This window comes from Egretta garzetta, unplaced genomic scaffold, assembly GCF_000687185.1.
Source record: "Egretta garzetta isolate BGI_Z169 unplaced genomic scaffold, ASM68718v1 scaffold526, whole genome shotgun sequence".
In the NCBI taxonomy this organism is placed as follows: Eukaryota; Metazoa; Chordata; class Aves; order Pelecaniformes; family Ardeidae; genus Egretta; species Egretta garzetta.
Genome location: NW_009259967.1, coordinates 627,976 through 655,592, shown reverse-complemented (window position 1 = coordinate 655,592; position 27,617 = coordinate 627,976). Strand labels below are relative to the sequence as shown.

The 27,617-nt window shown below is 39.7% G+C and overlaps 1 protein-coding gene across 1 annotated transcript in view; it reads left to right on the top strand.

Annotated features, from left to right (window-relative positions):
• The window catches only part of LTK (leukocyte receptor tyrosine kinase), a 178,079-nt gene that overhangs the window by 37,984 nt on the left and 112,478 nt on the right, over positions 1-27,617 (top strand). The window contains exons 3-4 of the mRNA XM_035895760.1: positions 18,388-18,478; positions 20,674-20,842. Coding sequence (XP_035751653.1) covers positions 20,802-20,842 — 41 coding nt within the window. The 5' untranslated portion in view covers positions 18,388-18,478; positions 20,674-20,801. The remainder of the gene's footprint in view (positions 1-18,387; positions 18,479-20,673; positions 20,843-27,617) is intronic.

The following is a 27,617-nucleotide window of genomic DNA, read 5'->3' as shown; positions in this document are numbered from 1 at the left end:
TAACCTCTAATTTTTGAGTTTAGGATGCCATCAGTTTACCAGAGTGACTCACAAAATTAACATCCCTCTTGGTGCTCTAAGGAGAAGAGACCGGCGTCCCACTTCAGGGTAAAAGGCTGATCAAATGTGAATTCATGGTGCGTTTGACAGGATGCTGTGACCAGCCTGCTACAGTGACATCCCAGCACACAGCTGACTGTAGAGGGGGCTGGTTCAGTAAGACCTTAGGTTTCAGGCTTAGGAAGCAGCCCAGGATGTCCAGGCTATTGCTTTCTCACATGTGCATTCGTTAGCTACATTAACCATTCTGTTGGCTGCCACTTTTGGTAGTGGGGTAGCCTCACTGTTTCTTTGGGCTAGGATAACTTGGTGCTGGAACTAGAACAGCACTTAGTTTTTGGAGGCTGAACTGGTTCTTGGACTGGCAAACTGTAAATTTTGATTTGGTGCGTGTATTTAATAAAGATGGGGACTGATTATTTGATAAGGATGGTAGATTGCTTCTTACTGAAGTCCATATAGACCTTTCAGATACCTAAGGTGTAACACATGTAACAGACTCAGTTGTTCTCATTAAAATCCAAGAAATTACTGGGGCTCACTTTTACCACATTGTGCTGGGTCTATCTGAAATGCAGTGGTAAGCTGTGTCTGACCTCTCTGAATTTCTCACCCATACAGTGTGAAAACAGGGAAAAGCTTGAATTTGAGATTTCATGGCCCAGATCTATTTTGATCCAGTGATAGCACTAGGGGCTGTTGCTGTGCAACATTTTGTTTGGACAGCTAGGAGTCAAAATCTTTAAATTATATCTCCTGGTGGAGGGGAGGGAAGGACAGGTTGTTTAAAAGTACAACTTTAATCCTGTAGGAAAGTTTCAGGAGAGGAGGTGTTGTAAAACCACAAACTTTCATATGGTTTCATTTAAATATTGTAGATTTGACCAAATTTCTCTTTCTACTATTCTCTTGAGTTCCAAAAATGATTTTTTATTTTTTTTTTTTTTTTTTTTAGCAATCGTTGAAAAATGTTCAGGTTATGTTTAAAAATAAATGCCTAATATTATCCCTTTGGTGCCTGATTGTAAAACTACAGGCAAAGATGTAAGTCAGATCACTTGGAAGGATTGATGTCAGACTGGAAAACTCTGGTACTTCAGATACTACTTGGGAACCCGATATAATAGCTAGGCTCTGGTCTCAAGGCTGGTGCCTTGAAGGACTATGGCTGAAGTATAACTGCTTCCTTTGGGGAATGTGAAATAATTCCTTCAGGGAACAGAGAACATGAAATAATTAGGCTGTGTTTCTTTGGTGTGGGGTGGGAATGGTGGGAACAGTTAACTGCATATATATAAGGCCCTAATTTCAAATCCCATAAGCTCAAGGAAGCTGGAGTAGATGTCATTTTAGAGAAGCATATGGGGGAGCGTTCACCAGGGACAACTTGTACAAAAATTTAAAAGTAACCAGGTTGACAATTCCCCTTTGGAAATGGTTGAGGGGGGAGCAGGAAAGTTGAGAGAGTAGAGGATGGGATCAGAACAAGGTGAAAGTAGGCAATTCACCAGTCAGCACTTCCCCATCTCCGGAGGCTTGCGTTTAAGCACATCCATCCAGTGCAGCTGCAGCTTCATTTTAGGAATCAGGAAATAAGCTGAGTGGCAAAGAAAGATAGGAACTGACAGCTCTCACTGTTCAGGCTCTCCCCTTCGCACTGGGAGAGCAAGTAGAGAAGAGCTTTTCTCCTGCGGAAGTGTGTATGCCATTCACAAGCGGGCATCATTGCTTAGTGGAGAAAATGGTAGAGAGACAGAAGGACTTGTGGAAGTGTATGGTCCCAGCTGCCTGAGTGAATTAAGCACGGTGCCTGTGTGAGTTTTGCTGACTCTGAGCCTCCCCGGGATCAGGGCTGAGGGGGGAACACGGGATGGGAGAGCAAACGACAGGTGTGAATCTGCTGACATTTTGTTTCCAGTGGCTCTGCCATTAACAGCTAAGCTCATGCTCTCCACTTTAACAAAATGCTTTTACAGCCCCATTAGTGCTGCCTTTGTTTTTTTCTAGCCTGTTTCATATATAATTGTGTCTTGTTTATGGAAAATCCTGAGGTGAAGTGGAAGCAATTTCTCTTCATTCCAGGTGGCAGCAGAGTGGAAGCCAAATCCTGTTCATGCCAAAGACCAGCACGTTCCTGAGCCTTCACGCTTCTTCCTTTTTACCCTCCCATTGTATTCTTGCCAGGACCAAAACCAACACCAGCTTGGTGGGTGGTTCATCTTGAAATAACTGAAGATGGCCTGTGGACTCTTTCACAACATTTCGTACTGCACTGCTTTTTGTGGAGCCTGGGGTGAGAGTGAACACCCATATGCGGGCAGATCATGTGCTTGGTTGTGCCACGGCAGGGTGCTGCCATCGCACCTCTGCTCTTACAGTAGAACTTTCGGCAACTGTACGTACCTATGCTCTGAGCATCTCCTGCAGCAACTTCTGGTTTTCTGCGATTATCTGTCAGAGGTTTTTAAAAATGGTAGTGATCAGCAACCAAGACTGATTGCAAACTGTGTTCCCAATAGGTAACAGGTTAGCACTGCAGAAGTTAGCACTCGGTGGTATCTGTTACTTGGCTTCTTACAGCCTGTATGTGGGCAGCACTAGCTACCTACCTACCTAGCTATCAGCTAGTCCATAAATAATAAACATGTGTGAGGCATTGAATGAGGCATTGGATATGCAAGCTGACTGAAGAGTAACCCCTGCCCGATAATGCTTAGTTTACAGCAGTGACAGATGAAATACTAGACTTAGCATCTTTTTCTTATGTTACTTTTGGTAATTTAGTTGGCTTCTGTTAGGTGGTGCCTGTGTAACTTGTGGGTAACAAGGCTCACAAGGGGCCAAAGCAGTGTAGTCTGCTCATCATTTGTATAGTGGCAGTATGTGCTGCTTCACTGATAACCATATACAATCCTGTAGTTTCTAAGAGGCGATGTACAGAAATTGGCCTATTGATTAACACTGTTTTAAAATCCTGAGTCTCATGAAGCCAAACTGGACTGAAATAACTTTTATTTTTAATTCCCCCCTTTCCCTCAAATTAGAAAGAGAAAAATGTTAATTTGGCTTCAATGTAATGTTTCATTTGCAACAAAGTATTTTTATTTTCAGTTGATGAGAGAGAGAGGGAGATTCAACTTGCTGTTCGGGGCTAAGGAGATCTGGGCCCAAAATTACATTCTCTGCTTCTCTCCCTCTCTCCCCAGTACTGTGTTTCTAAGTTCCTCTGAGTTACTATTGATGTACTTCAAAACTTTGTTTGGGAGTCTCATCTTCATTCAAACATAATCTGTGACGTGAAGAGGCTTGCTGACCCCATTCTAATAGCTCTTTAAAGCCACAGTATTCTGCCTTGCTTGTGTGCTGTTTTTCCTCTTCCTTATAGATTAGTCAATCAGGAACAGTTTCTCTAGTGACTTCAGTGAAGCTAAAATCAGAATTAATTAATTGTTAATGTAAAGTGATTGAGGAAGAATGATGGAATACCCGGCAGTTGTTAATCTACTTTAAAAAACAAATAGTCCTCCCTAACAGCCTTACTGCAGCTATTCCAACATCTACTTGTCACCCTGCTTCCTCTGCAGTCCCTTGATTTTAGCTGTTTTCTTCATATTCTCTTGGACTTGAGGAGCATCTAAAGTAAAAGGAAAAATCCTGGAAGCAGTGCCTTCTCTTGTTACGCCTTTTGTTCATACCTTGCTACCTCCTGTTGCTGCCTGACTTTATACATTCCCAATAGACCTAGCTGGGGGACAGCTTACCCTGACAGGTACCCTGATACCCGTATATCAAGTTGTTAAAACCAATTGAGCAAGAAACAAGGAAGCTCTCCTGTCTTGGGAGCAGAGCTCTGCACGTGCCTCTAGGCATCACTAGAATAACTAATGAATTCCAGAGAGAAACCCTGCACAAAGGATTAAGTATTTACACATATCATGGAGGCTCCTATACATAAAAATTGTGCATAGGATGTATAACCATATATGTAAGTATATGTATTTGCATAGTCTATTTGAATGATAGAACAACTAACTAACTTAGGCTAGTTGTGGTGCTGGTATATGGGCCAAGCACATGTTACCACATACTTCACAACAAGAGAGATGCCAGCAGAAGAAAGCTGTCACATAATGATTTTAATTTTCTTCTTGTGGGTGAACTGGCTAAATTATTGATGCTTGACCCTTGCCATCAGCAGCTCCTGTTATGGAGATGTAATAGCAGCTTCTTCTGCAGGTCATGGAGAAAGAGAGCAAGTAGCTCCATCCTCAAGAGATGAGTTTACTGTCCTTTCCAGGTTATGTTTTGATTGTTTGATTCATGAGGGTGTCTGGTGTGTGCTCTTCTGTCCTATGCTTGTTATTCTGTGTATAATTTTGTGGGATACCTTTACATTCAAAAAAACAGACTCTTTTTTTTTTTTTTTTTTTTTTTTTTTTTTTTTTTTTGTGGGGCACATACCAGAGTGCATGAACAAGAGTTCTGGCTTTGCAAGAGTGGATTTCCCTGGGTTGGTTTTGTTGTGCATATATGCATCATTCCGTATTGCTTGCAAGTACTCTGCTGTTCAGCTAGGGAGGTGTGTGCTTGCATTTTTCTTATACCCAGCTTTGCTTCGGTTTCCTCTTGTTCATATAATTTCTGCAGGAGTCCTCCCCTTGACTTCCCATCCCACCTTGTATTCTTCCATGCCTACTTCTGTTTTGCAGTTTCCCATCACAGTTTCCCCTACTTTTGACAGACATTCACTCTTTCTGCTCACCTGTTTGCTCTTCTCCACTGATTTTAACTTAAAAATGACCTCTCCCCCAAATAATTTTGTCTTAATCTCTTGATTAGTGTTTTTTTATGGCTTTACTTTGGATTTCTGTTGTATTTGCTTGCAGTGTTTATTTTTAGTCATTAATCCTATTCAAGGTGGAAAATATGTCTGCATTTATAACCCGCTGTGTAAATCCACAGTGCTATGTATACTTGACTTCAAGAATTATTCAAAATAATCCATGGATTCAGTAAAAGAAGGCAGCACAACCACTGGGGCAAACATAGCAAAAGAAGCGTTCTGCTTCCAAGGCATATAGGCATAAGGAAAGGGACAAAAATCAGTACCTCTGTGTTTCTCTCTCACTTCCATTTATGTCCCTTGGAAGTTATTTAGATTCATCCTACAGCTACATCCTATAGGATTCAGATGATAGTAAAATGGTGGGGGAAATGCAAAAGCTGTCTCTGAAGGCTTCTTTGGCTGTCTTTTTACCTTTACTAATTCATCATGTAGCAGTTACCAACTAGGACCCTACAGATCTGTACCATGGGTTGAATAAGCCTACAGAGGGGCCTGTGCATTGTTAGGGAGCAGAACTTCCTTTCTATAAAAGCTGGAGAGTATCTAGGACAGCACGTGCAAGGGATGAATCAGGGTAAGACAGGATCTCATTTGGTGAATGATATTCCTTTGATCGTAGCCCCCAGTCTCTCTAAGAATGCCCTACTCTTGGCAGTGTACAGTGCATGACAGAAGTTTTCATAACTGAAAGTCTGGAGCATGAGCTGGCTTATTTAGGATTTGGATTTTACTGTACATCCCATTTGAAGTGTCTTTTTTGTGTTGTGCATTCTTGTAGTTTGGATAACCCATCAGCACTACCTGCCTATTCCCCCAAGGCCAGATAGAAAGGGCTCGTGGTTGTCTTTGACTCATCCTGGATGTCAACTCAAAATGAAAAGTAAAAGCCTGATAGCCTGTTAATGATCCCCTAGGATGTCCGTTTATCCTGTGTGTCATTTTCTAGTCCTTAAATGCTTGGAGTATCACAAAATGAGTCCTGAACCTGTCACTGGCACCACTTGGAGAGGGTGCAGCAAGAGATGGTTCTGACAAGTACTGTGGCATTTACAGCCCTGTTATTGTGACCTAATCCCATGATAACATGAATCATTTTAATGGAGATGTCATCTGCAGTTTAAGCCCTCACCATCCAGTCTGCCACATCATTACATCCGCCAAGTACAGCAACATAATTCAACGATACTGTTCAAATTACACCAACAAAAAAAATCATTGAAATGTTGCTCTTGGTTTCTGCTTTTACGTATGGTGTCTTCAGCTCTTGCAGCACAGATGTCAAGCAGAAGAGGATATTGAGGTAGACGTGCTGCTGTTCAAGAGCAATTCACTTTTTCTGGCCAAATAGTAATGTTTTCCCTTTCTTTAGGGTCTTTTGCTGCAATTGAAGGACAGAATTTCAGCTGCATGGGATTGTAACATGTGAAAATGATATCAAAACGCTGGATGCCACTTCTTTTCTTCAATGAATCATTGGGATTTTTCCTGTTTTGTTAAATCTCCTACCACAGTGGAAACAGCAGCAAATAAGTGAAGCTGAGTGATTACATGTCAGTGTTGCATTTAAGGCCTGGAAAAAAATAAGTAAAACCAAGACATGAAATCAGATGAGAGTACCTAATGTGTGCAGTACTGGACATGTGGGAGCTAGGAGCTGAGAAGAGGACAAAGAGTGGAGGATCACTGCAGTCAGACAAAAGGGAGATAGCTTTAAGAAAATTAAAAGCAGAATTCCACTGATCTGTGGCAGAATGAGATTCCCTCTTTTTCTATGCATATTTATGCAGTTAGTTTTTAAGAAGCTGCTCCTTTTAAGGCAAGAGGGAAGTTATGCTTTTATCAGGGAAGCAGGCAGAAGAGAATTGTTCAGCAACAAAGCAAGCAGAGACATGTTATTTCTTGGCCAATAAAACTTCCCTCTCTGAAAATAAATTGAGCTTCAGTTTAACTTTGTGTTGGTCAGGTGTCCAGGGAGTTCTTAGCCCACAGTTTCCGCTGATTGGCATTCTCATAGTCAGCCTCAGCTCTGATGCTGGGGGCGGAATGGGCCTCATACACTGAGTCCCTCGCCATCATTTTCTGCAGTTCTTTCCCCTTGTGAGGATTGAAACATTTTAACGTGAAGTGAAAAAACTTTCTCTGATGATGCCCACATTTAAGTATATGTAGTGGGCCTGTGTTTCTCAGGAACACCATACAGACTAGTAATTCGCTGGATGTATAGTGATCAGAGGGTACAGGTGATCTAAGAATGAGGCAGCTATCCAGGGTTTCAGAGACTTTAAGTCCTGTTACTTACTATAAGCTATACTTACTCCACTGTAAGTCCTCTGGGACTGCCTTGTAGAAATGTTTTGAAGATGACCACAATAGACATTGCAAGGCATTCATGCTGCAGAATAAATAGTTACAGCCAGAAGTCTTTAATTAAGAATTGGTATTAAAGAATTGAGAACTATTTAATACACTTTGTTCAGGTGTATTAAATGTTCCTGTCCTTGATCAGCCTGGAACTAACTAAAACTTCTGTCCTAGCATGCACCTTTTCTAGTTTATATTCCTGATGACAAATAAATCTCCACTTCTCTTAAATGAGTGGTCAGCAACGTTGGGAAAATATTTTCAAGGTATTATAGCTTGGAAAGAAGGCTTTTTCTAAAGACTCCCCTCCTTTAGGGCAGGCATGCGTAAACAGCGTTAAACAGCTATTTTATTATTACTATTACCATTAGCTGTTTTTTCATGCATTTAGCATAGGACAGCCTAAAAGTTGTCTATCCAAAGCATGCTGATTTTTATTGGGGTCATTTGGCTGTACTAATTTGTGTAAATAACAGATTTAATGTTTCTACCCATTAGCATGAAAAGTACTTTCTTGAGAGAGCACAGGTCTTGGAATAAAATTCTCTCATTAATTCCAATAACTTAATAGAGCACACCAGGACTGCATGGATGCTGTGGACTAGCACTGGTATTGACCTGAACATGGCTTTAGGCTGTGTTGGAGCTGGTGTAGGTCCCTCAGACATCATTCTGACCACTCTAACTTAATGTAACCTTGTGTCCCAATTGTAGAAGAAACTGTTCTGTATCCTAGAGCAAAATCCTCTTCAGGATTCTGACAGCGGTCTGAAACTTAGAGATATTATTTTCTTTAAACCAGATTATTCTTATTTAATGTCCCCTACCGCTGGTGAACTAAGGTGTGGAAAACCTGGCTCGAATCCTAGAGATACCTGTGAAATGGGGTACCTTTCCCTAACTGCTTCTAGCTCCATCTCTAACAGCTTAAAGTTGGTTATAATTTAGAGAGTATGTTAGGGGTGGTTTACTTGTCTTTGTATTTTATTTCTATTTGATGCAGTGTCAAAAAAGAGAAAAAGCACAGAATTTGTAAACGTAAGTGTTAAATGATTAGGAAATGTCCTTCAATTTTCAAGAGTTATCTACATACAGGTAGTTTCATTTGCATCAGTGGGATTATGTAAATCACTAATAGTTTCAGATTTATAGAAAGGCTTCAAATTATAAAAGGAAGAGGTTAGGAATAGAAGAGAGTGATTTCCCGCTGTGATTACCAGTGAATGGGACAATTGTCATGAAGCATGGATATATAAAAGATCTGTTTCCTATAGCTAGAAATGCAGAAGAGAGGGCTCTTAACACACACATGAAAAGAAAGATAGGAAAGAAAGTATGAGAAAGTCAGGCTGGCTGCTCTGTATACTCCTTATTGCCCCACTTCTTTCTTTCTTTCTGGGTGCTCCATAGATAGCCAAGAGAGAATGAAATAGGTAATGTAGCTGAAGATTTGGGGGAACTGCAGTGTGCAGTGCTTTGTAGGATTTACTTCTCATCATTTTGGTATGCTTATCTGCTCATGCAGGACACATTACCTTGAGCTGTGGTGTCCTTTGGAGCAGTAGTGTGTGGAAAATGTCCCAATTGCTAAGAGTTATCTTTAAATTCTAACACGGTAGAGAATTGATTTAACCCAATCTTCTTTCCCTGTGCTTTATTTATTAGTGATCCATTTAATGGAGATGCTTAAAGTAAATAAGGATCTTGAAATACGCTACTGAATTTTAAGATGACCTCTATTTTTATTGCTCTGCTTTGTGGTGTATGAGGATGAGAAGTTATAAAGTATCTGTCAGTCTTGTTTCCTTCTGTGATAAGGGGAGAAAGTTCTGATGAGAACAGGGAGACAAATCTTTAGCTGACAATGGGGTTTATATTTTCTTATAGTCTTCCTCAGCCTCTTTGAATATCCAACCTGAAGGTTGAAAACTTAGCATATCCCCTCCCAAGTACAGGAAAATGTGCAGGCATGGTTTCAGCTCTCACTGGAAAATGACAGGTCTGTTTTAGCACCCCAAAAATAAGGGGGAAAAACCCCAAAAGGTGGCAACTCCTCTTTAGCTGTACCACTACCATGGTCCAGAAGGTGGGAAAAAAGGTAATTCAGGAAGGAGTTCAGCCCCTGCGGAGAGCTAGCACCTGTATTTAAGCATTTCTACACTTACGCTGCTTGGTACATCAAAAAATGCAGCTAGGCCTTGAGGTGCTTGTGGACCAACAGCATATTAAATTCTGCTCTAGCATTGCTTGTGTAAGCTAATTAGGCCTGTGAGACTGTGCAAGCTATGACTGAGAATGCTAGCATTGAGGTGCCTGTGTGGATGGGTAGGATTTCAGGACGATGGACAAACTGCATGCCTGAGCAACTCTGTACTTCCTGGAGACAAGAAGGACCCTCCAGATTATCAGAGTCCATCAGTTCTCTGGCTTGTTGGCCATGTCTAGGCTGTATTGCTTCAGGGATGAATTCAGGACATGCATCTTTTCTTTCCATAGGCTGACATGTGGATATTTCAGCCCAAAAAGTCCAGCAATAAACCAGGTCTAGCTCCCATTGATGCTCATAGGAAAAATTGATCAGGCAAGATTAGAGTAATTATATGTATATAAGAGGCCGAGTGTGACCATCCATCTCAATTTAGGCTGAGAAGTTCTATTTCATTATAATCAAAGATTGATGCTACTGATCCTGATAACTTGTTTTTAAAATATTTGTTATGAGCAAGCTTTCTAACACAGATGTTTTCACTTGCATGGGAGGGAAAGCAAGACAAACAGTATTCTGCAAGTACAGAAACATCAGGAAGAGTAGCTCCCTACTAGCATTGCTAATTCACTCCCCATTAACATCCAGTCTGGGTTAGCTTCTCAAGCCAAGGGAATCTGAGAAATGACAGCACGTGTAAGGCACAGCTCTACACTTCAGCTGCTGTCTCCATCTTCCTTGCCAGCTGGTGTTACAGCTTGGATTAGGTGCTAAATGTTTACTTTGACGACCTGTCTGTTCTCTTCCATTCACTGAGCCTCTCTAGAGAATGGCAGCAAATGGTGGTGGTGTGACTCAAGGCCAGTTGGAGAATTGCTCTTTGTAAGGTATGATTGTCCCTAACAACACAGCAAATGCAGAAATAATAGAAGGGAGAGTGGAAGCTGTTCTTTCTTATGTTTCCTGGACGCAGTAATCTCAGGGAAAGGACTCAGGAGAATAGTTGTCTTCAATCTGTATAGAAAATGCTCCACAGAAGCTTCTACCAAGCTCAGCTGATTGCAGTGATGGTGCTTTCAGCTGCCTGCTTTCTGCCTGTTGTGTCAGCGGAGTGGTCGTATACCTCACTGTACTCCATCTTATAGATGGGAGAAGCTGTGTCTCTACTGGCACTGAGGCCAAGTTTGGGCTGAGAGGGCAATTCATACCTTCCATCACAGAAACGTGGTCTATTCTGATCTGTTGCTGCTTAGAGATCTTGCTGGTGGTTGTCCTGCCTAACTTTGTCTGTAATTGTTAGCTTTGCGTGAATATTTGGAAAGTATTCCTGCCCTAATTACATTGCACTGCAACTGAACAATTGCACCAAGCACCGATCTTAAAATAAAGTGTATGATAAAAGCTAAAGCCTGCAAGTGATACAAACATTGACTTTAGAATCAATGTCTCTTTAACGTGGTCATCAGAAATATTCCCCAATTTAAAAGATTTTTCACAAAATTTCAGAGGTTACATCAATTTTAATTTTTATTTAATTTGATTTTCAAAAAGTCATCAGGTGCTGTGATTGCCTTCTAACTCACTAAGCTCCACTGTGATTCTTTGTGCACTTTAAAGACTAATTTTAGTTTAATTACTTTTTGCAAGGGGGGGCTATATGGACAGAAAAGGGCTGAGCTGAGGATTGCTGAAGTTTCTCAACTTTCCTCATTACAGTTTCCTAAAATTGTTCAGTTGCCAAGAAAATAAAGGAAGCTAGGTTGTGCCTTGATGAATAAAGCTGTTTAGTAATTTATGTGCAGTTTGGGTTCTTATTTAATGGATTAAAGATCTCCACGAAGAATTTAACAATTGATACAGCCAGTATTAAATAAAACCCACATTTGATGAAAACTCTGCTCCTTATAATGGAATAAAACTACCAAGAAATGTAACTGCTCATCCCTATTTGTCATGAAGATGCCTTTAGGGATTTGGACAAATAGCAGAAAGATCTTCTAAAGGGTGAAGTCATACACGTGCGTATGAGAACGTGTCTCTCTGAAGGCAGTTTTAATTGCAGTGTATAGTAACTGGTTGATTTTAAACCTTGCTAGAGAGTAACTCTTAAATGAGTATGTGACAGAGATAATATTTTGATATTTGCTAGGAAGAGCTGACATTTCAAGCCCACAGGAGACAGTCTTTTACTGTTAAGAGCTAAAATAACAGCATGCATAACCTTTCAGGTAGCAAGCTAATTGAGCACAGCATCATCTTAGAAATACCATTTTAGGGAGAACCAGTCTTTCATAATAGTTTTTGTCTTTTTTTGTATGTGCAGCTCTACTGTCAAAGCAGACATGATACTCTGTGTACAAGATAATATATCAGTTTTAGCAAGCGCTGCAGCAGGAGCACACAGAGCTAACTGTTTCAGTCTCAAAATGTTAAACAGGTCGCAGACTGAAAACTACTTCTTCTTTATTTAACATAGGGGTGGAAGAATTTTCCTTCGTGGAAGCGCATTTGAGATATGTACCCCTCATGGCAAATCTCTGCTGTATATAACAAGTACTTTTAGCAAATTTTTTCAAAGGTCCATAGTACTGCCCTGTATTTAAAATGTGCAAAAGATGCAGCAGTCAGCATGAGAAGAAGCTTAAAAAGTAGCTGTCTGGGAAATGTCTGCTTCAGATGTGAGCAGATGAGAATCCTGTGATTGATTGTTTGGTTATGGGCATCTAGGGGTAAATATCAAAATGGTAGACTGTGCAGCAGCTTAGAAGGTGGAAGACCTAATTTATTCGTGTTCTGGACACCAATTTGCCATGTGCCTTTGGGACAAGCATTTGAATGTGCCCATTGCTCCGAGTTGAACTTCACTTTGTACCGGATAAAGCACTTCATTTCCAATTCAGAAATTACTATTATTGAGCATCAGGCAAATATTGGAGTTTAAGGGTAACTTTCTGCAGGCAGCCCTCCACTGCTGGAACAATCTTAAGGGTTTTTTTTGAGGACTGATTATTGTACTTGTTCAATTAGTGTGGTGTGCTTTATTTGATGTCTGTAAGCTATCAAACTGTCTGGTATTTCAGCCTCTTCTACAGACGCAAACATTGTTGGAAAATAATATAGTGAAACTCCTTCCCCTACTTGTATGTATTTTGAATGGTGACTGATTTCTGGGTTTGGAATAGAATCGTGGAATCATTTAGGTTGGAAAAGACCATCAAGTCCAACCGTTAATGTAACCCTGCCGTCCCACCATTAAACCATGTCCCTAAGCACTTCGTCTGCCCGTCTTTTAAATACCTCCAGGGATGGGGACTCAACCACCTCCCTGGGCAGCCCATTCCAGTGCCTGACAACCCTTTCTGTGAAGAAATTTTTCATAATGTCTAACCTAAATACCAACCACTGTGCTCACTGCTCTGCAGTGTAACAGAGAAGCTGTTTTTTCTTAACTGCAGTTGACACTGGAAGCTGGTGGCTTGTGGAAAGGCTTAGATTTTGTATGTTATATGTAGCTTTTTTTCTTTTGTTTCTTGGTTACAAATAATTTTTTAATGCATATTTTATAAAATTTTCTACAACTATAACATTAAAAATTAATTAGCTGTGGTCACAAGTGTTTCCTAAGGAAACAGAAATGTGCCACAATTTCAATATGGGATGGCCATATTTTGGTAAAGAAAGAGTGACAGCGTGCATCTTGCTTTGATTAAATGTGGTTAACTGCCTTTTTAAATGCTAGCAGTAAGAATAGGTAGGTCTTATTGATTTTAGTAGTTTCACTAGGTGAGCATGTGGTCCAGTATTAACAGTTGTCCTGAAGATAATAATAGATTTTAAATTAAAGAGGTTTTAAGTCCTCATTCCCTACCGTTGTTCTCATGAAAGGATCTGATTTCATTAGGGCTGCTTTTGTCAGTATGGATTTGCAATCATGTCTAAGATATCTGTGGCTGAAAAAGGGTCCTTGGGTAGAAACATTGTTTTTCAGCTCACAAACTTAGTTTGTAATCTAGTTTGATGCTGAACATTCATAGATTCTGAAAAAGTCACACAGGAACTGGCAGAACCACAACTCTCTGCCTGTCTCTGGTGCGCAGACTCTCTGCAAGGTATTCCCTGAGAGATTGGTTGTGCAAAACCTGTTAATAACTTAAATGATTCATGGATGAAGTTTTAGGAACTACCATTTAATGCAGTCTGATACAAGGGTAAAAAAAGAGGATCTTTCATGAGAAACCATGTCAGTATGTTGTTAAAGATCCATTAAGCTTCTTCAGAGCAATGAGACAACTGAATCTGCATCACTTTTTCTTTAGAGATTAATTCCCAGTAAAATGAGGACCAGTGGGATAGCAACAGTATCAATTGCACAAATTCTTCATGATTTAACAGACTTTTATAAAAGGATAATGTTCAATGAAGGAAATCGTTCTGTAATGGTGTTGGACAATCTGGATGTACCTTATAGTAATAATCATGTATTTTTGAGAGCTACATTTTCACGAAGTTGGTAGATGGTTTCAGTTTCTGAGCTCATAATTGCACACTTCACGTGCAAATACTATCCTACAGCAAAAGTTACTGGAAAAGGGATGCATTAAACAAAAAAGGTGGGAGGATTATTTAAAATGATAGATTAAATGTTCAGTTTATCTCCTACTTACTGCGAATGATAATGCTTGTCCTGTGCTTTTCACCTGTGGGTGTCCTCATCTCTATAAAGCAGATTTAGACATTTAAAGGAAAGAGACAACTAAAGTTACAGGCAGGGTAAAGCTGAATCTTCAAACCTGGATTGCAGAGGTTGATTTAAATGCCTAAGGTTTATAGTCTTCTGGTATACGTGATCTTAATATGGATTTCCCAGTCAGTGAAGGCTCTGGTGGTTACTTGTCACAGAATGGTGCTATTTTATTTTACCTCTTTTTTTTTTTTTTTTTTTTTTTTTTTTTTTTTTTTCCCCCCAAACCTGGCACTGGCTCTACACGTGCACTTGGCAGAGGGAGACCTGCCTGGAGGCAAATGATGTACCTGTGGTGCCTGGCACTCCGCCTGTTCCCAGAGGCTTAAATAGCCTTTTGTATACAGTGCATAGCATAGTCTACAGCCTTTTTGCCCAAGCAGTCCTCCCTCTTAACCACCCCTAGACCTCTGCCACTTAGGGCAGCTACCAGAGTGTTTGCCACCATGCCAGAAGCACACACAGCATCCATGGCTGGAATTTTTGGTCTCTCAGAGGTGATGAACCTAGTGCTGCTATCACCTCAGCCTCCTTTCTCGGGCGGCTGGTTTCAGCAGTGCTTGTGTGGAGCCCAGGCTGGTAGGCCTGCCTAGTGCCAGCATGCACTGGGCTTCGCTCCTCACGTTGGTTTTACCCATTGACTAATCAGATGATAGCTCAGGTGTGTTGGGTTTCTTGACAGGCTGCTAGAGAGCTTAGGCATTCGGTAGCCATAACACTATGACATCTTCCTCAGTTTTTCAGGCAAACCAACAAGCTTTGACTTAGGAAACTCTACAGCCTCCAGAGTATGACTTTTTTTGACATCACTTTGGTTTTACTTTTTTTTTCTTTTTTTTTTTTTTTTTTTTTTCTTATTTTGGTAGCCAGAAGTCTGAAAGCTGCTTATTTGAGCTGGGGCTCAAAGCCTTTAGGGATTCTACTCTAAATTCATGTCCCAGGGAACAAATTCCTGGGTCTGGCTTCAAATGTAAGCTTTGATTTGAAACTAAGAAAGGAGATAGGAAACCAGCTGAAGGACTGGTGACGTTTCCCACATCCATAATGTGACGCATTTTAAGCCCACAAAGATGGAAAACTATTTTGTGTATATATTTCAGGGCCTATTGATGCTGAAGTGATCTGTTAAGTCCTTCATCACCTATGCTAGCCCCAGTCCTCTTTTTCAGAATCTTCCTTGAGCCTGTTGCCAGAATCTCACTGTAGTGTTAGGTGGTTGTACTTGCTCGCTTTGCGTTTGCCACAACAATTCATTAAAAGAAACAGTCCTAAACCAAACTCTGTGGTCTAGGGATTACCCTGTGGACCATAAGAAAGGGTACAGGCTCCAATGCCTGTGTGTCACTGAGTCAAAGCTGTCAGTGTAGCTCTCTTTGGAAACAAGTGTGTTTTCAAATCTGAGGCTTGAGAAAACAAACAAGTTTAGGCTCTCTAAACAGATTTCCCCTGTCCTTTCCATTGTGCTACTGTATCTTTTTATGCCCATTTTGAGTGATTAAAAGTGATAAATGTTTTCTGTGTGACTGAGGCACAAGTACACTTCTCTGTGCTCTGAACTTTCCAGGAGGGGAATCTGGAAGGGGAAAAGAGGGATGTTGTCAAGGGACCATTCCCAGCAATATTGGTTAGCTTTAACACCAACCTTTTCAGAGTGTCCTTACTCTCCTCAAGAAGAAACATTGTATGTTTGGTGTGAAGAATTTAAAAGCTTTTTTTTTTTTTTTATACAGGCTATAAATTCATCATAGGCTGACTCTCGAGTGAAATTTCTTGACAGTATCTGCACTATCACAGGTTTTACTTCATTTGTGGACTAAAAAAAACTCATACAAGATTATTTTTTATATCTGTGCACTTGTATTTTAACTACTTTTTAATTATGCTGATTAGTAACATACTGAACAAGGATGAAATTTTTCCATATCCTTTCTCAGGCCTGTTCCTCACTCACCCATTTTTTTCTATTACCTCTAGTTGATTTCCTCTTGTTTCATTAGTTGGAGTGATTTATTTTTCAACAAATATTTTATTCAACAGGGAATATGGCTTAGGTTTCCATAAATTTCAGCTCAACTAATTATCTTTGGTCTCTAAAGGAAGATTAAAAAACAAGGGTTGGACCAGTCATAAACATAAATAAATAATTAAGCCAGGTAGTCTGGGAGAAGAAAGAGATGCTGAAGGTGAAGGTATTGTCTCTCCCAGCTTTTGAGATATTTGAGACCTGAGTTCAAATCTGGTATTTGCCTTTGAAAGTAGGAGTCTGTCTCCCACAGGAATGTTGTGACAACCGTACTATATCATATTTGACTTTTTTTCTCTTGTTGTTTCTCTGATAATGTTATTGGGAGGACATAGGCTGAATCCTCACAGGTTCTGTGATTGTGGCTGAGGATAACACAAAGCACACAAAAAGTTAAAAGGATTTCCAAAATCAAAGCAAAACACTTTTGCAGCTAGTTGTACAAAATGTTTTATTCTTCATAAAACAAAAAATGCTTAAGCTCAGTGCTATCCAGAACCAATGTTTTCTTTGATGGGAAAAGAGAAGGAGTGGAGGGATGTTCTTTTGAATAAAGTTAATTCACTGTGATGCACCCTTAGAACCACCATCCTGTGTATGCCTATATTACTGTACTCCACTAACTTTTGGGACTACGTTGGTGCTCTGGTTTTGACCCCCAGTGGTGTCTGGGAAAGCTTGGCACTGGACTGGAACCTCAGAGCTGGATTCCTTCCTTCTGGATAGTTAGCCCCAGGCACCAAACCCAAATAGTTCTGCAGTCTGGGAAAAGGCAGATAGCTGTATCTGAATGCTGCAGCAATGAAAAGCCCTGATCTACCAGAAGGGTGCATTTGTGGACTTGTGACTGAGAATCCTGTTGCAAGAGACAGTCTTTGCCAAGAAAATTCTTCCACATGCTGTTGGCTTGTTAGGCTCCAGTGGTATTGGAAGCATATCTGTCACAGGTGAATCTCTTAGATGTAAAGTTGGCTGGCCTGATCATAAAAACAGGTTTTCCAGGGAGGTATCCACTACTTCTTGATGCAGGTACAACAGGAAATATCACAAGTAGAACAAGTAGAATCTCACAGTATTTTGGCATTTTGCTTCTAACTGCAAAAGCATGTAAAAATAAAAATAGTATTTGCAAAGATTAATGGAACTTGTCAGAACCGCTACAAATGTTTCATTTTGGATTTGGGTGAATAAACGGCTTAGGTTCTTACTACGGCCAAGCACTTCTTAAACAGTGAGCCTAATGATTTGGGGGAAGTTACTGTGTTCTTTTTGTTCAACAATGAGAAATCAAGAGAAAGCTGGAGGCAGTGGAGAGGTAAAAAAAAAAAAAGTGATTTTTTTTCTTCCTTGCTGAATAAGACTTAGTTGGATTCAGCTAAAGTAGAACCATCTGTCATATGTTAAATGACCAAAAAATAAATGACCAGATCACCTTTTTCACCTAAAAACAAAGCACTCCTAATAAAACCACCTCAAATCCCAAAATATTTCCTTAAGCATAAGTTTTACTCCCTATTAGAAAATAACGAAAGACTAAAAATCTGAAGGAAGCTTCCCCTGTTATTGCTACTTGTGCGTGGCAGTAATGGTGGGCTGGAGCCTGAAGTGCAAACCAAATTGGAGAATGGATTTGGGAAGTCTCTATTTCTGTGTTATCTTCACTGTCCTTTTGTCAACTGTTATTTGATCTGGGTAAAGTTGCTTATGATCTCTATGTGGTTTTGTGCCTGCCTATATAAATGCATTAAAATTATGTACCCACCTTACACTTTCTAATAGTGCAAAGCTTCCATGAAGCGTGAAGTGTAATCATTTGCAAAGACTATACTTATATTGCATTGTAGTTACAGGGGTTATTTGGTGTACTCCTGCAAGAGAACTTCTTCCCTTCTGCCTCTACTGATGTGAAACAAAACAACTCACAGTCTAATTGCTTACCTTTATTTCCCACAAAGCCCACCCACAAGAGGAAAAGAAGGCAGACCTGGCACACCTCTGGTGGGATTTTTTTGTCAGCTGTAGAGAAATTGCATTGAAAAGAAATATGGCCTCAGGGAAGCCAGGGGCGTGAGGAGTAAAAGCTGCAATGTGAGTTCGTACAAACTTGTAGTATAACCTTGATTTGCCTTCTTTGATTTATTTACTTACAGACATAGACACACACAACCACCAACAACACCTAAGACTAAAGTGGGTATCAGGAGTCCAGAATTGTGGAGCTTCATTCAAAGTGGTGAGATTGTATGTGTTATTGCAAGAGCTGTTGCAAAAGATGTGACTGTAGTGTGAGAAAAAAGCTTGCAGATGTAGCTATAGAAGCTATAGAAGGAAGTTGGGAAGTAAGCATGGCCAGCTGTTGAAGTCAGTTTTTTGGGACCATACAATAATTAGGTTTATGGGGACAGAAAACTTAGACCAAAGTCAATTTCAGAATAGAGGCCTTGGGTATGACTAAACCTGTGCAGTAAGAGTAGTCGGTACAAAATGAGATGCAATCCATCCTAAACATGCATGAAACACCTTGCTAAAGGGAATTGTTTGCAACTACAAGAAACCTTGGGTTTTGCATGCTGAATCAGATAATTAACTTTTGTAATTCTGTATATATCATCCACTGTGGTATCCTTCCATAGTAAATTTTAAGGGATTGCAAGAGTACCTATAGTCTTATGTGGTGAAGCACAAAGAATCTTCAGAGAAGCAGATGAGAAGATTCACTCTTGTTTCAGTTAGTCCTTGATTATGCATGATCAGAAAAGTTCAGCAAAGCCGTCTCATTTCAGCCAGCTGTTGTTGAAAGAAGCTTTGCTGTACCAACTCCCTAGGAGTTTCTGCACTGTTTTCTGCACTGAGTCTATGTCCCCTCCCCTGTCTTTGTTACTTGACCAAGCTGATATCACACTAGTATGTTTCTGCAGCTTTCTTTCTCAGAGCTGACTTTGGGAGATGGTCTCCAGTGGCTTATGTCCACAGGCAGCAGCTGGTGCGACTCCTCAGACTTTTGTAGGCCAGATGCTTTAACTTGCAGCTGGGCATACAGGAGATCATTTGGCATTGCTTGAGAGGTGTGGCTTTGCTACAAAATCAGATGCCATGGCCACAGATGTCTTTTCTGTAGAAAACATTTTCCATTTTTTTTGGTCTGTATTCCTTGTCTGCTGCCATTCACTGTGGAGCAGTGTCTTCTGGACAAACTAAAGTCTTAGGAGGCCTTGGTCTTTGTAAGTGATCACCTAAGTGGTGCTGAATAATTATTCTCTTAACTGGCCTGCAATAGAGTGTACTTAAGTATCTTCTGACTTCAGTACCTATACTGTATCTAAACTACCACCATTGGCACATGACAAGGTCATCGAGAAGTTATAGGGTGTGAGTACATGGTGCTTGCCATCGAAATCCTGAAGAAGATATAATCCCAAGAATTTAAGTGAAACACTTAACCCATGTTATTATACCATTGAGAGGAAATATCACTTAAGCAGATAAATAGAGTTTCTGAGGACATTTCCCAGCCACTATTGCTTTTCCTAGCATTTGAAGACTTAGAAGACAGCACTGTATTTGGTTATTAATGCACATGCTTACCCACCTGATGTACCTACCCCAGAGAGTTTTCTGAGGTAAAGCTATTGTTTGTTGTTCTAATCAGATGGTCACCTTTAGCAAGTATTAGTGCATGTGTAAATTCAGTGAAACCAAGCTTGCAATACAGACCCCTGTAATGCTTGTGGGTATGCAGAAAGTTGCCTTTTGAAAGACAGCGTAGGAGCAGGCTTTGCTTTATGAGAGAATTCAAGGAAGGTGGGGGTGTGGTAGTGTATGGCCTTGCATTCTTCTGGTCCTTGAAAGAGAAGACAGTAACTCAATTATAAAGTCAGGATTATGCAAATTTGGAAAATAATTTTTGTTGGTTATAGCCGGAATCTATGCCAAAGCATGTCTTGTGCAAGGCGTCTTGCTCTCTGAGGAGACAGACCTGTTGAGTATTTGACTCTTGGCCAAATGATTTCTTACTTTATATTCACAGCTTTTGAGAAAAACGGTGGCTGATTATTCTGTGAAAAGCACAAAGCAGCCTTAACACACATTTTCTACAATATATCTGAGAATGAAGTTGAATAGAAAATCATGAAAAAACAGAAGTTACAACAGAAGTTGGCCTTATGGCCAGCTACATTTTCTTTTTGACACTGAAGTCTTTTCCTGGCATGATAGAAAATTCTGGAATTTATTTAATGAGCTTGAGCATCTCATTTTGGTAAAATAAGCATGTAAAATATAAATATATGTCGTTATGTTCACCAAGCACTTGAAATATAAGAGTAATTACTGGTGTCTCTTATAATTCAGGAGAGTTGCCAGGTTGTTGTAATGATTTACCATAAGAATACGTTACAGTAGTCTGTAGTAATAGCCAATTTTCCATGCATTATCAGGTTTCTCCACTGGTTAGGAGAGATATACGGACAATGTCGTCATCTCTGGAAACTGGAGGCCTACAACGGAGGACAAAACCAGTATTTGCAGCTCACTGGAAGAATGCTGGCAATTAGCCTTTGAAAAAATGGAAAGTTGGTGCAGTACAGAATTATCATGGAGAAGAAGGTGGGTCCCTGAAAGTTTCCACTTGAATGATTTGTGTGTGTAAACAAAGACATATACATCAACTGTCAATCATTGGTATTGTATTCCAATCTTTATTTTTGTATTTATTTTCAAGAAAGTCTATCTTGTGTTATGCACACTCAAACTCCAGAATCAGGGTCTACAGGGAATGTATGCTTACTTAGGGCGGTTTCTCCCAACCAGAGTAACAGGGCCATGAGGGGGTCTCTAACACAGCACAAAGCTTTGGGAGAGCTTTGACAACACCGAAGTCAGGAACAGCTGAGAAAGGATTTAGGATTTCAGTTTTGAAACTGAGTACCTTGCTCTGTCTTGACAGCATATTTAGCATAGTCATGTGATACAGCCTGTAGTTTACTAGGGATTCAGCCTGTAATTTACTAGCTATGTACATAGAAACTGTCTGCTGCAATAATGTTGTTCCTCATCAAAGGCAAAATGAGTGTCCTCCATAGCCATGAAAATAGCTATTGTACATCAGACTGAAGTTCTATGCTGTTCAGTGTAACATCAATGAAACGTTGACAGCTCTGCAACAACCAGCTAGCAGAAATCTGGTGCACCTCAGTGTAGTGGAGGCATACCTGACAAGCTGCACCACATCTACGGTGAATGCTCCGGGCCTTCATTTATGTAGCCTGGATTTTTTTCCCCCCTGATTTAGAGCAGCATTGCTTGGTGGCCACCTTGCCACTTTTACCTCTATACACAAACTGTTTCAGCTTACCTGTGTACTGTACAGAACATGGACAGACGGAATGGCAGCAGCTGTTATTGCTTTTGGCTGCCTTCCTTACCTTGAATTTATCATGCTGCCCTGCAATCATTTTATTCTGTAGAATGTTTCTTTTAATCTTTTTCTCTATACGCGTTTTAATGCCAGTGTAGTGGTGTTCAGAACAGGGACTTGTCTTTGTATTGCGTTTTTTCTGCAGTTCTTAAAAGTCTTCACACTTTTAACCCAAAATATTCCATTTTTTTTGAACCCTAGTCAGGGTTGCAGGTGCCACTGTATTGGGATGGGATCATTAAAGGCTTGGTATAAACTGTTATGGTTTTGTTGGTGCAGCAATGTCAGTTAGCACCAGCTGAAGACATTAGACTATGTTCTCTGAAATGCTTATTCTTATTCCAGAGGAGGCTTTCCTTTGTGAAAAATAATGATTAGCCATCTGTGAAGAAGGAATGAGGTCATGACAAAAATGCAGAACTGGCTCTCGAGTTGCCTCTAGCTAGAAACTAGGTGTCCCACTCCAAATAAAGACCAGTGGGACTCTTCTAGTGCCTAAATCCTTTCAGGCCAGTATGAAAACAGTGGGGGTTTTGCCTAAATTCCCTCCTATGGCAAATAGGGGAGACTTGAGAAGATAAATGGACTCATGCTTTCCAAGTGTTTTGAGCTCCCTCAATGGAAAGCACCAAAACCAAAGACAGATAATAGAAGGTTACTTTGTTAGTAATGAGGTAAGAATTTGTTTTAAACATTTCAAAAGAAAAAAAGAAGGAATGTGGAAGAGGTTAGGAAACACATATCAGAGAAAACCAATTATAAGAGCTTAAGAAGAACAAGGAGATATAAAGCTATACAAAAAATGCCAAAAGGAAAGAGGTAGGAAAAAGCTTGCTGTACAGCAGGTAACACAGCAGAAGCCTAGGGCTCCTCAACACTGGTAAAAAACAAGAAGAGGAAAAATACATGGGAGAGAAACTGCAAGTTAGAAAAGACAAGGGAAGGGAACAGTAGACAAAAAATACGTGGGGAAATGAACTGAGCAGGTTTTCTATTATTTGCTGCGCAAGCTAGCTTAGCATAATATTTTTTAGGCTGGTTAATAGGAATTCTGAGTGCAGAAAACCTAGGGATTGTGCAGGTAGCCTTCAAGAAAGTCTTTGATTTAGTCCAAACTCAAGGAGATGGTAAGCACTGAAAATATATTCCATTGCAAATCACTGTTTTTACAGCTTTAACAGTGATCACGGGAAAAAGGCATCTCACCATTCATTACCAGCCTAGTCACCTTTATATCTGTCTGGGATACAACCATATGCATAGATAGGCTTCTGTAGCACAACATTTTTTTGTTTGAGTCCTGCCATTGTGTACTCTCTTGAAAAGAAGTCAGTCTGTGTAAAACATCGGCCAGCTCTTCTACAGTTACATGGTTTTTGACCTGTCTGGTCGTGAGATGAAGCTAAGTGGACATTCTTTTAATTGTAAAACTTTAAGAAGAAAGTCATAAGACATTGCTGTATCTGGGCTATGAACCTCTACCTGAAATAGAAGAACAAAAGTATTCTAAGCATCAGTTCTTGGAATTAGAAAGAACGTGGAAGGTAGTTCTGATTATCAAAGTGTCTGGGTCTTGCCCAAGCCTATGAGAAGTTGAATTAGTTCTACAATCATCAAAGTTGTTGTTACTTTGAAGATACTTAATGTGGGAACATTTTCAGTGCTAAAGACTGGGACAGTCCAAAGTCAAGGGCAAAGACTGCCAACCTATACCCCAATGACATCAGTTTGTAAGATTGTGATAAGAAATAATAAAATACAGAAAGAAGGGGAAAACAATCAGGAGAGGCACTGTGAATAAAAATAAACAAGACAGAAAAAGTTGCAGCAGCAAGGTTCTGTGGGATTCTCTTTATTGTGGTGTAGATAATTTCCAACTCATTTTATACTGACTGGTTCGATAATTTCCATTAGGTCACTAAACTTTTTGAGCTAATTAACTAAAAGTGTGTTAAATAAAATAGGAATGATTGGACCAGATAAATCCTTAGCAAATGTCTCTCTCTCAGGATTGCTTTTTTTTCCCCCCCCCTCAACAATAGTATCAGGATTGCCTTTCCTCTACCCTCCATAAAATAAAGTACTTTATGAGTTAGCAGGATAAAATCAGTTATGCTTGCATTCATGGTATTTGGATTAATCTCACCCAATATTTTGAGATCTAGTGTTTCTGTCAGTTAGAAATGGAAAACAACCTTCTAGTACTGCAAATGCTTTTTATCCATTGTTGCTTCTTGTGAAGCCAAGACCACAGACAGCAAGATCCAAAACCATCTCTGCAAGGGATTAATTCTAAATGTAGATGACAGCATTTTCATGACCACACCAAGCTGTGAAGGTCATCAGAAACCTCTACAGCCCTTCTAATGCTGCATATGATTGTTGTAGTTAAAGCAGGCAGTTTGGGAACAAAAAGTCAACTCATTGCCACAAGAGGCGTGAAAGAAAGTACACTGGTAAAAATCAGTTGTTTTAAAGGTGACAATGTGCCAGGAATCAAGTGTAATGCTGCACTCTTAGACTGCAAAAATAGCCCTACGTCCAGTCTTATTTTACAGAAATTCTGTAAGAGATGAGATGTATTCTCTGTACTTGTGTGTGTCTGTCTGCATGTGTATACATATATAAAATTTTTACCTCAGAGGGAATGCAAACATCTTGAAGGATTAGTACAGAAGATGGCTTTGCACTTACTTGAAGAGTGACTAAAATCCATTGACATCTGATGTCTGCTCAGTACAGACAGATGCAGGTTTTTCCATCCTTTATCCTGTCGCAGGAGATGAGCAGGACACGTCATGTAATGGCATGGCTGGATAGGAGTTTATTCCCCACCTCTAAATGTGCATATTTCCCTGTATTTAATTTCAGGGTGCAGAGCTGTGCCTTGCATTTAGAATGGAAAGTGTAAAACTTATCTGTAACTGATTAAAAACCACAGTAACAACCCAATGTATTCTAAAAGACTACAGATTTACAGAGTAGGCAGAGAGGCCAGTGGTTGGATGGACCTAGAGACTAACCCTGCCAGTCACTCTAGCAGTGTGCCTTATTATCACAAGAGTCAACAAGTTGTAAGATGCTAGTGTTGTTCAAGCATTTCTAGCAGGGTAAATCCTTTTCCAGTCCTAGCATCTGTAGAGAGCTGCTCTCTCCCAGGCTACCCATCCAACACCTTTCAGTTCAAGATCTGGCAGAAGGTGGAAGAAATCTAAAGAGTCCTTCCATCAATTGATAGCAGCAACATCTGAAGGGTCCATTTTCATTGCTTGCCTTTTCTAAGGCCTAAATCCTATTGATATTAATGGGACTACTTCTATAAACAGTCATGTCTGTCTAGGTATCTAAATGCCTTTAAAACTTGGTTGTTCATCTCTCTCTGCTTCAGGTTCCTCTTTCTTCTACGGGGCAGGAAAGAACAATAAGCACTTTCCTACCACGCATTTAAACACCAAAGTTCTTGAGGACTATGAGTATTTGTTCCTATTGGTGGAATGAGGACAAAAAGAAACAAAGGCGAAAATAAAAAATTTTGAAGGACTCTGCCCAGGAATCAGATCTTTAAAAATGCTTATTTTTATGTCTATGCAGAGAGTGGGCTCCATGATGTCATTAGGAGGTGACTAAATGAATAGTCTGAGTAGAAACTGTTGTTATGATGGGTGCCCTAATGCAATAACAGGTACATTAGTAAACTGTATAGGAAAAAGCTTGTAAGGGCTGAGAGTGACCTGTGTATATTACCAAAGCTGCTGAAACAACTTGTTTGAGGCACAATGTTCTAGAGATCTCCAGGAGCCACCTCAAAGGCACCCTCGAAAGTCTCAATACTAACAGGCAGGCATCACTTCTAGACATTTTGCTCTAGCTCAGGAGGTAGGAGTGACAAGGAACTGGCAAGGGCATAACTAATCCTTGCCCTCACTGCTTCCTGCTGGGCTTTACATTGATCCTTAGCAAAGCAAGCTGTGAATACTATCATCTGCCACATCTGTCTCCTGGCACAACTGTGCACATGATGACGTTGCAGCAGATTGAGTGCTAATGACTCTATTACAAATATTGAGCCACACACCTAAGAATGAAATGGCTAGTTGCCTCCTCATAGCCCAGAAATGAAACACCAGAAGAATTTCTGGAGGAATTCAGACATTCTTTAACACAATTTTGGTATCAGCCTTGATTTCTTAGAACAGCGTGCAATTACAAGCCACTTAGTCACATGATCAGTTCAAACTAGCAAGTTTATCAAATTCTTTCTCTCTCCCTCCTCTTTTTACTGCTATCATTTGAAAGTCCTTTTCTGTCTTTTGGTCCCTGATCACCAGATGCAAGTGAGAACAGCTTTTCCTTGGACCCTAATGTGTGAGGGTTAGTCATGAGAGGGGGCAAAGCCTTTCTTTTGTCTTCCTACAAGCTGGGCTTGTACAATCTTAGGACCTCAGCCTTCCATGGTACCATGAACCCAGGCACACAGCTACTGTATGTCTGCATTACTGCTGATACTTTGCTATTGATATTCTCACTGAGAAAGTCTGAACTAATAAAGTTTGATCAGCTGCTTAGACTTTTTAACTGCTATCCATTTGTGAATAAGCAGAATTTTGTGGGCTTTTCAGTATAGAAGCTGAATCTCATATGTGTCCTTAGACTTAGAGGAATAGATTGAGACTAAAACCATGGACTTTAAGATAACATTTAAGGGGCTTAAATCTGAGTTAGTCTGAGAATCATAGTTACTGAAGGAAAAGAGACTGACATGATTTTTTGGTGGAAATAATGAGCAATAAAGAAAACAGTGCTATACTGTGAAGAGCATTTAAAGGAAATACTAATTCCTGTAGTATAGCATTTATTTTTCAGGTATTTTATTTTTATTGCCTTCAGGTATAAATACTGAACATATAAATTCAATAGACTCTTATATTTATTATTTAAACTGGTAAATATCAGCTTGAATCAATTTTATTATATCTCTTTTTAAAAATACTGAAATTTAACAGAACTAGAATTTGAAAGCAGATTATTAAACTATTTTAAAAAATAAAACAAATTTGCCATTAACCTTTCATTTAACTTATGTGTCTAAGAATGCATTATGTCATAAACTTCAATGTCTACAAGATCCTTTTTTTTCTAATTTTAGAATTATGTTAAAAATGTTTGTAGCACACTGTGAAAGAAAAATAAAACAATGTTAGGTCAGCATAGTGTTAACGTTTACCAGCGTGGAATTTAGTGGAAAGTAATGACACTTACCTGCTTAAGTAATAACATATGGAATGAATTCAAGAATACCCCAAACTGGAACTATAGATAAGATAAGCATGCTGGAATGTTGGAAACATGCATAAAATGCCAATAAATTATTAACATAGGAGGGTGATGGCACCACATAATCTGAAAATGTCAAAGATGTATGTGAAATTCTTGAATAGTAATATGACTGGTTATAGAAACAACTGACTGAATATGCGTGAAATTTTGTGACTATATCATAGTGAAAAAAGATGTAATACAAATTCTCTTTGAACTGATTTAACCTGCCTAATCCATACTGCCAGCCAACAAGACCACTTGGCCAATGTTTCTAGTGAAATGCCAGCTTTGCTCATAGTCACTGCATAGTCACTGCCTGCTTATTTAAATGGTTTTACAGTGGGTCTTGAGAGTTTCTTTTGGTGTTTTTTTTTTGTTTGTTTTTTTTTTTTTTTTTTTTAGAAAAAGTAAGCACTAGCAGTTAGTGTTTATCAGTGGAAAAGTCTCTCCACTGTTACTCATCTTAATTGTTCTTAAACAACTTAAGGGTTGCAACTAAGCCATGTTCACCCAACATGAAGAAAATACTTCTTAATGGCTGAGAAGTATTTCAGTATCTTTTAAACTGGAGGGTATAAAGATTACCATCTTCAGGGACATGCCTCAACTTCTTCACGTATGTAAGGCTGACAAATTGAAATCTTC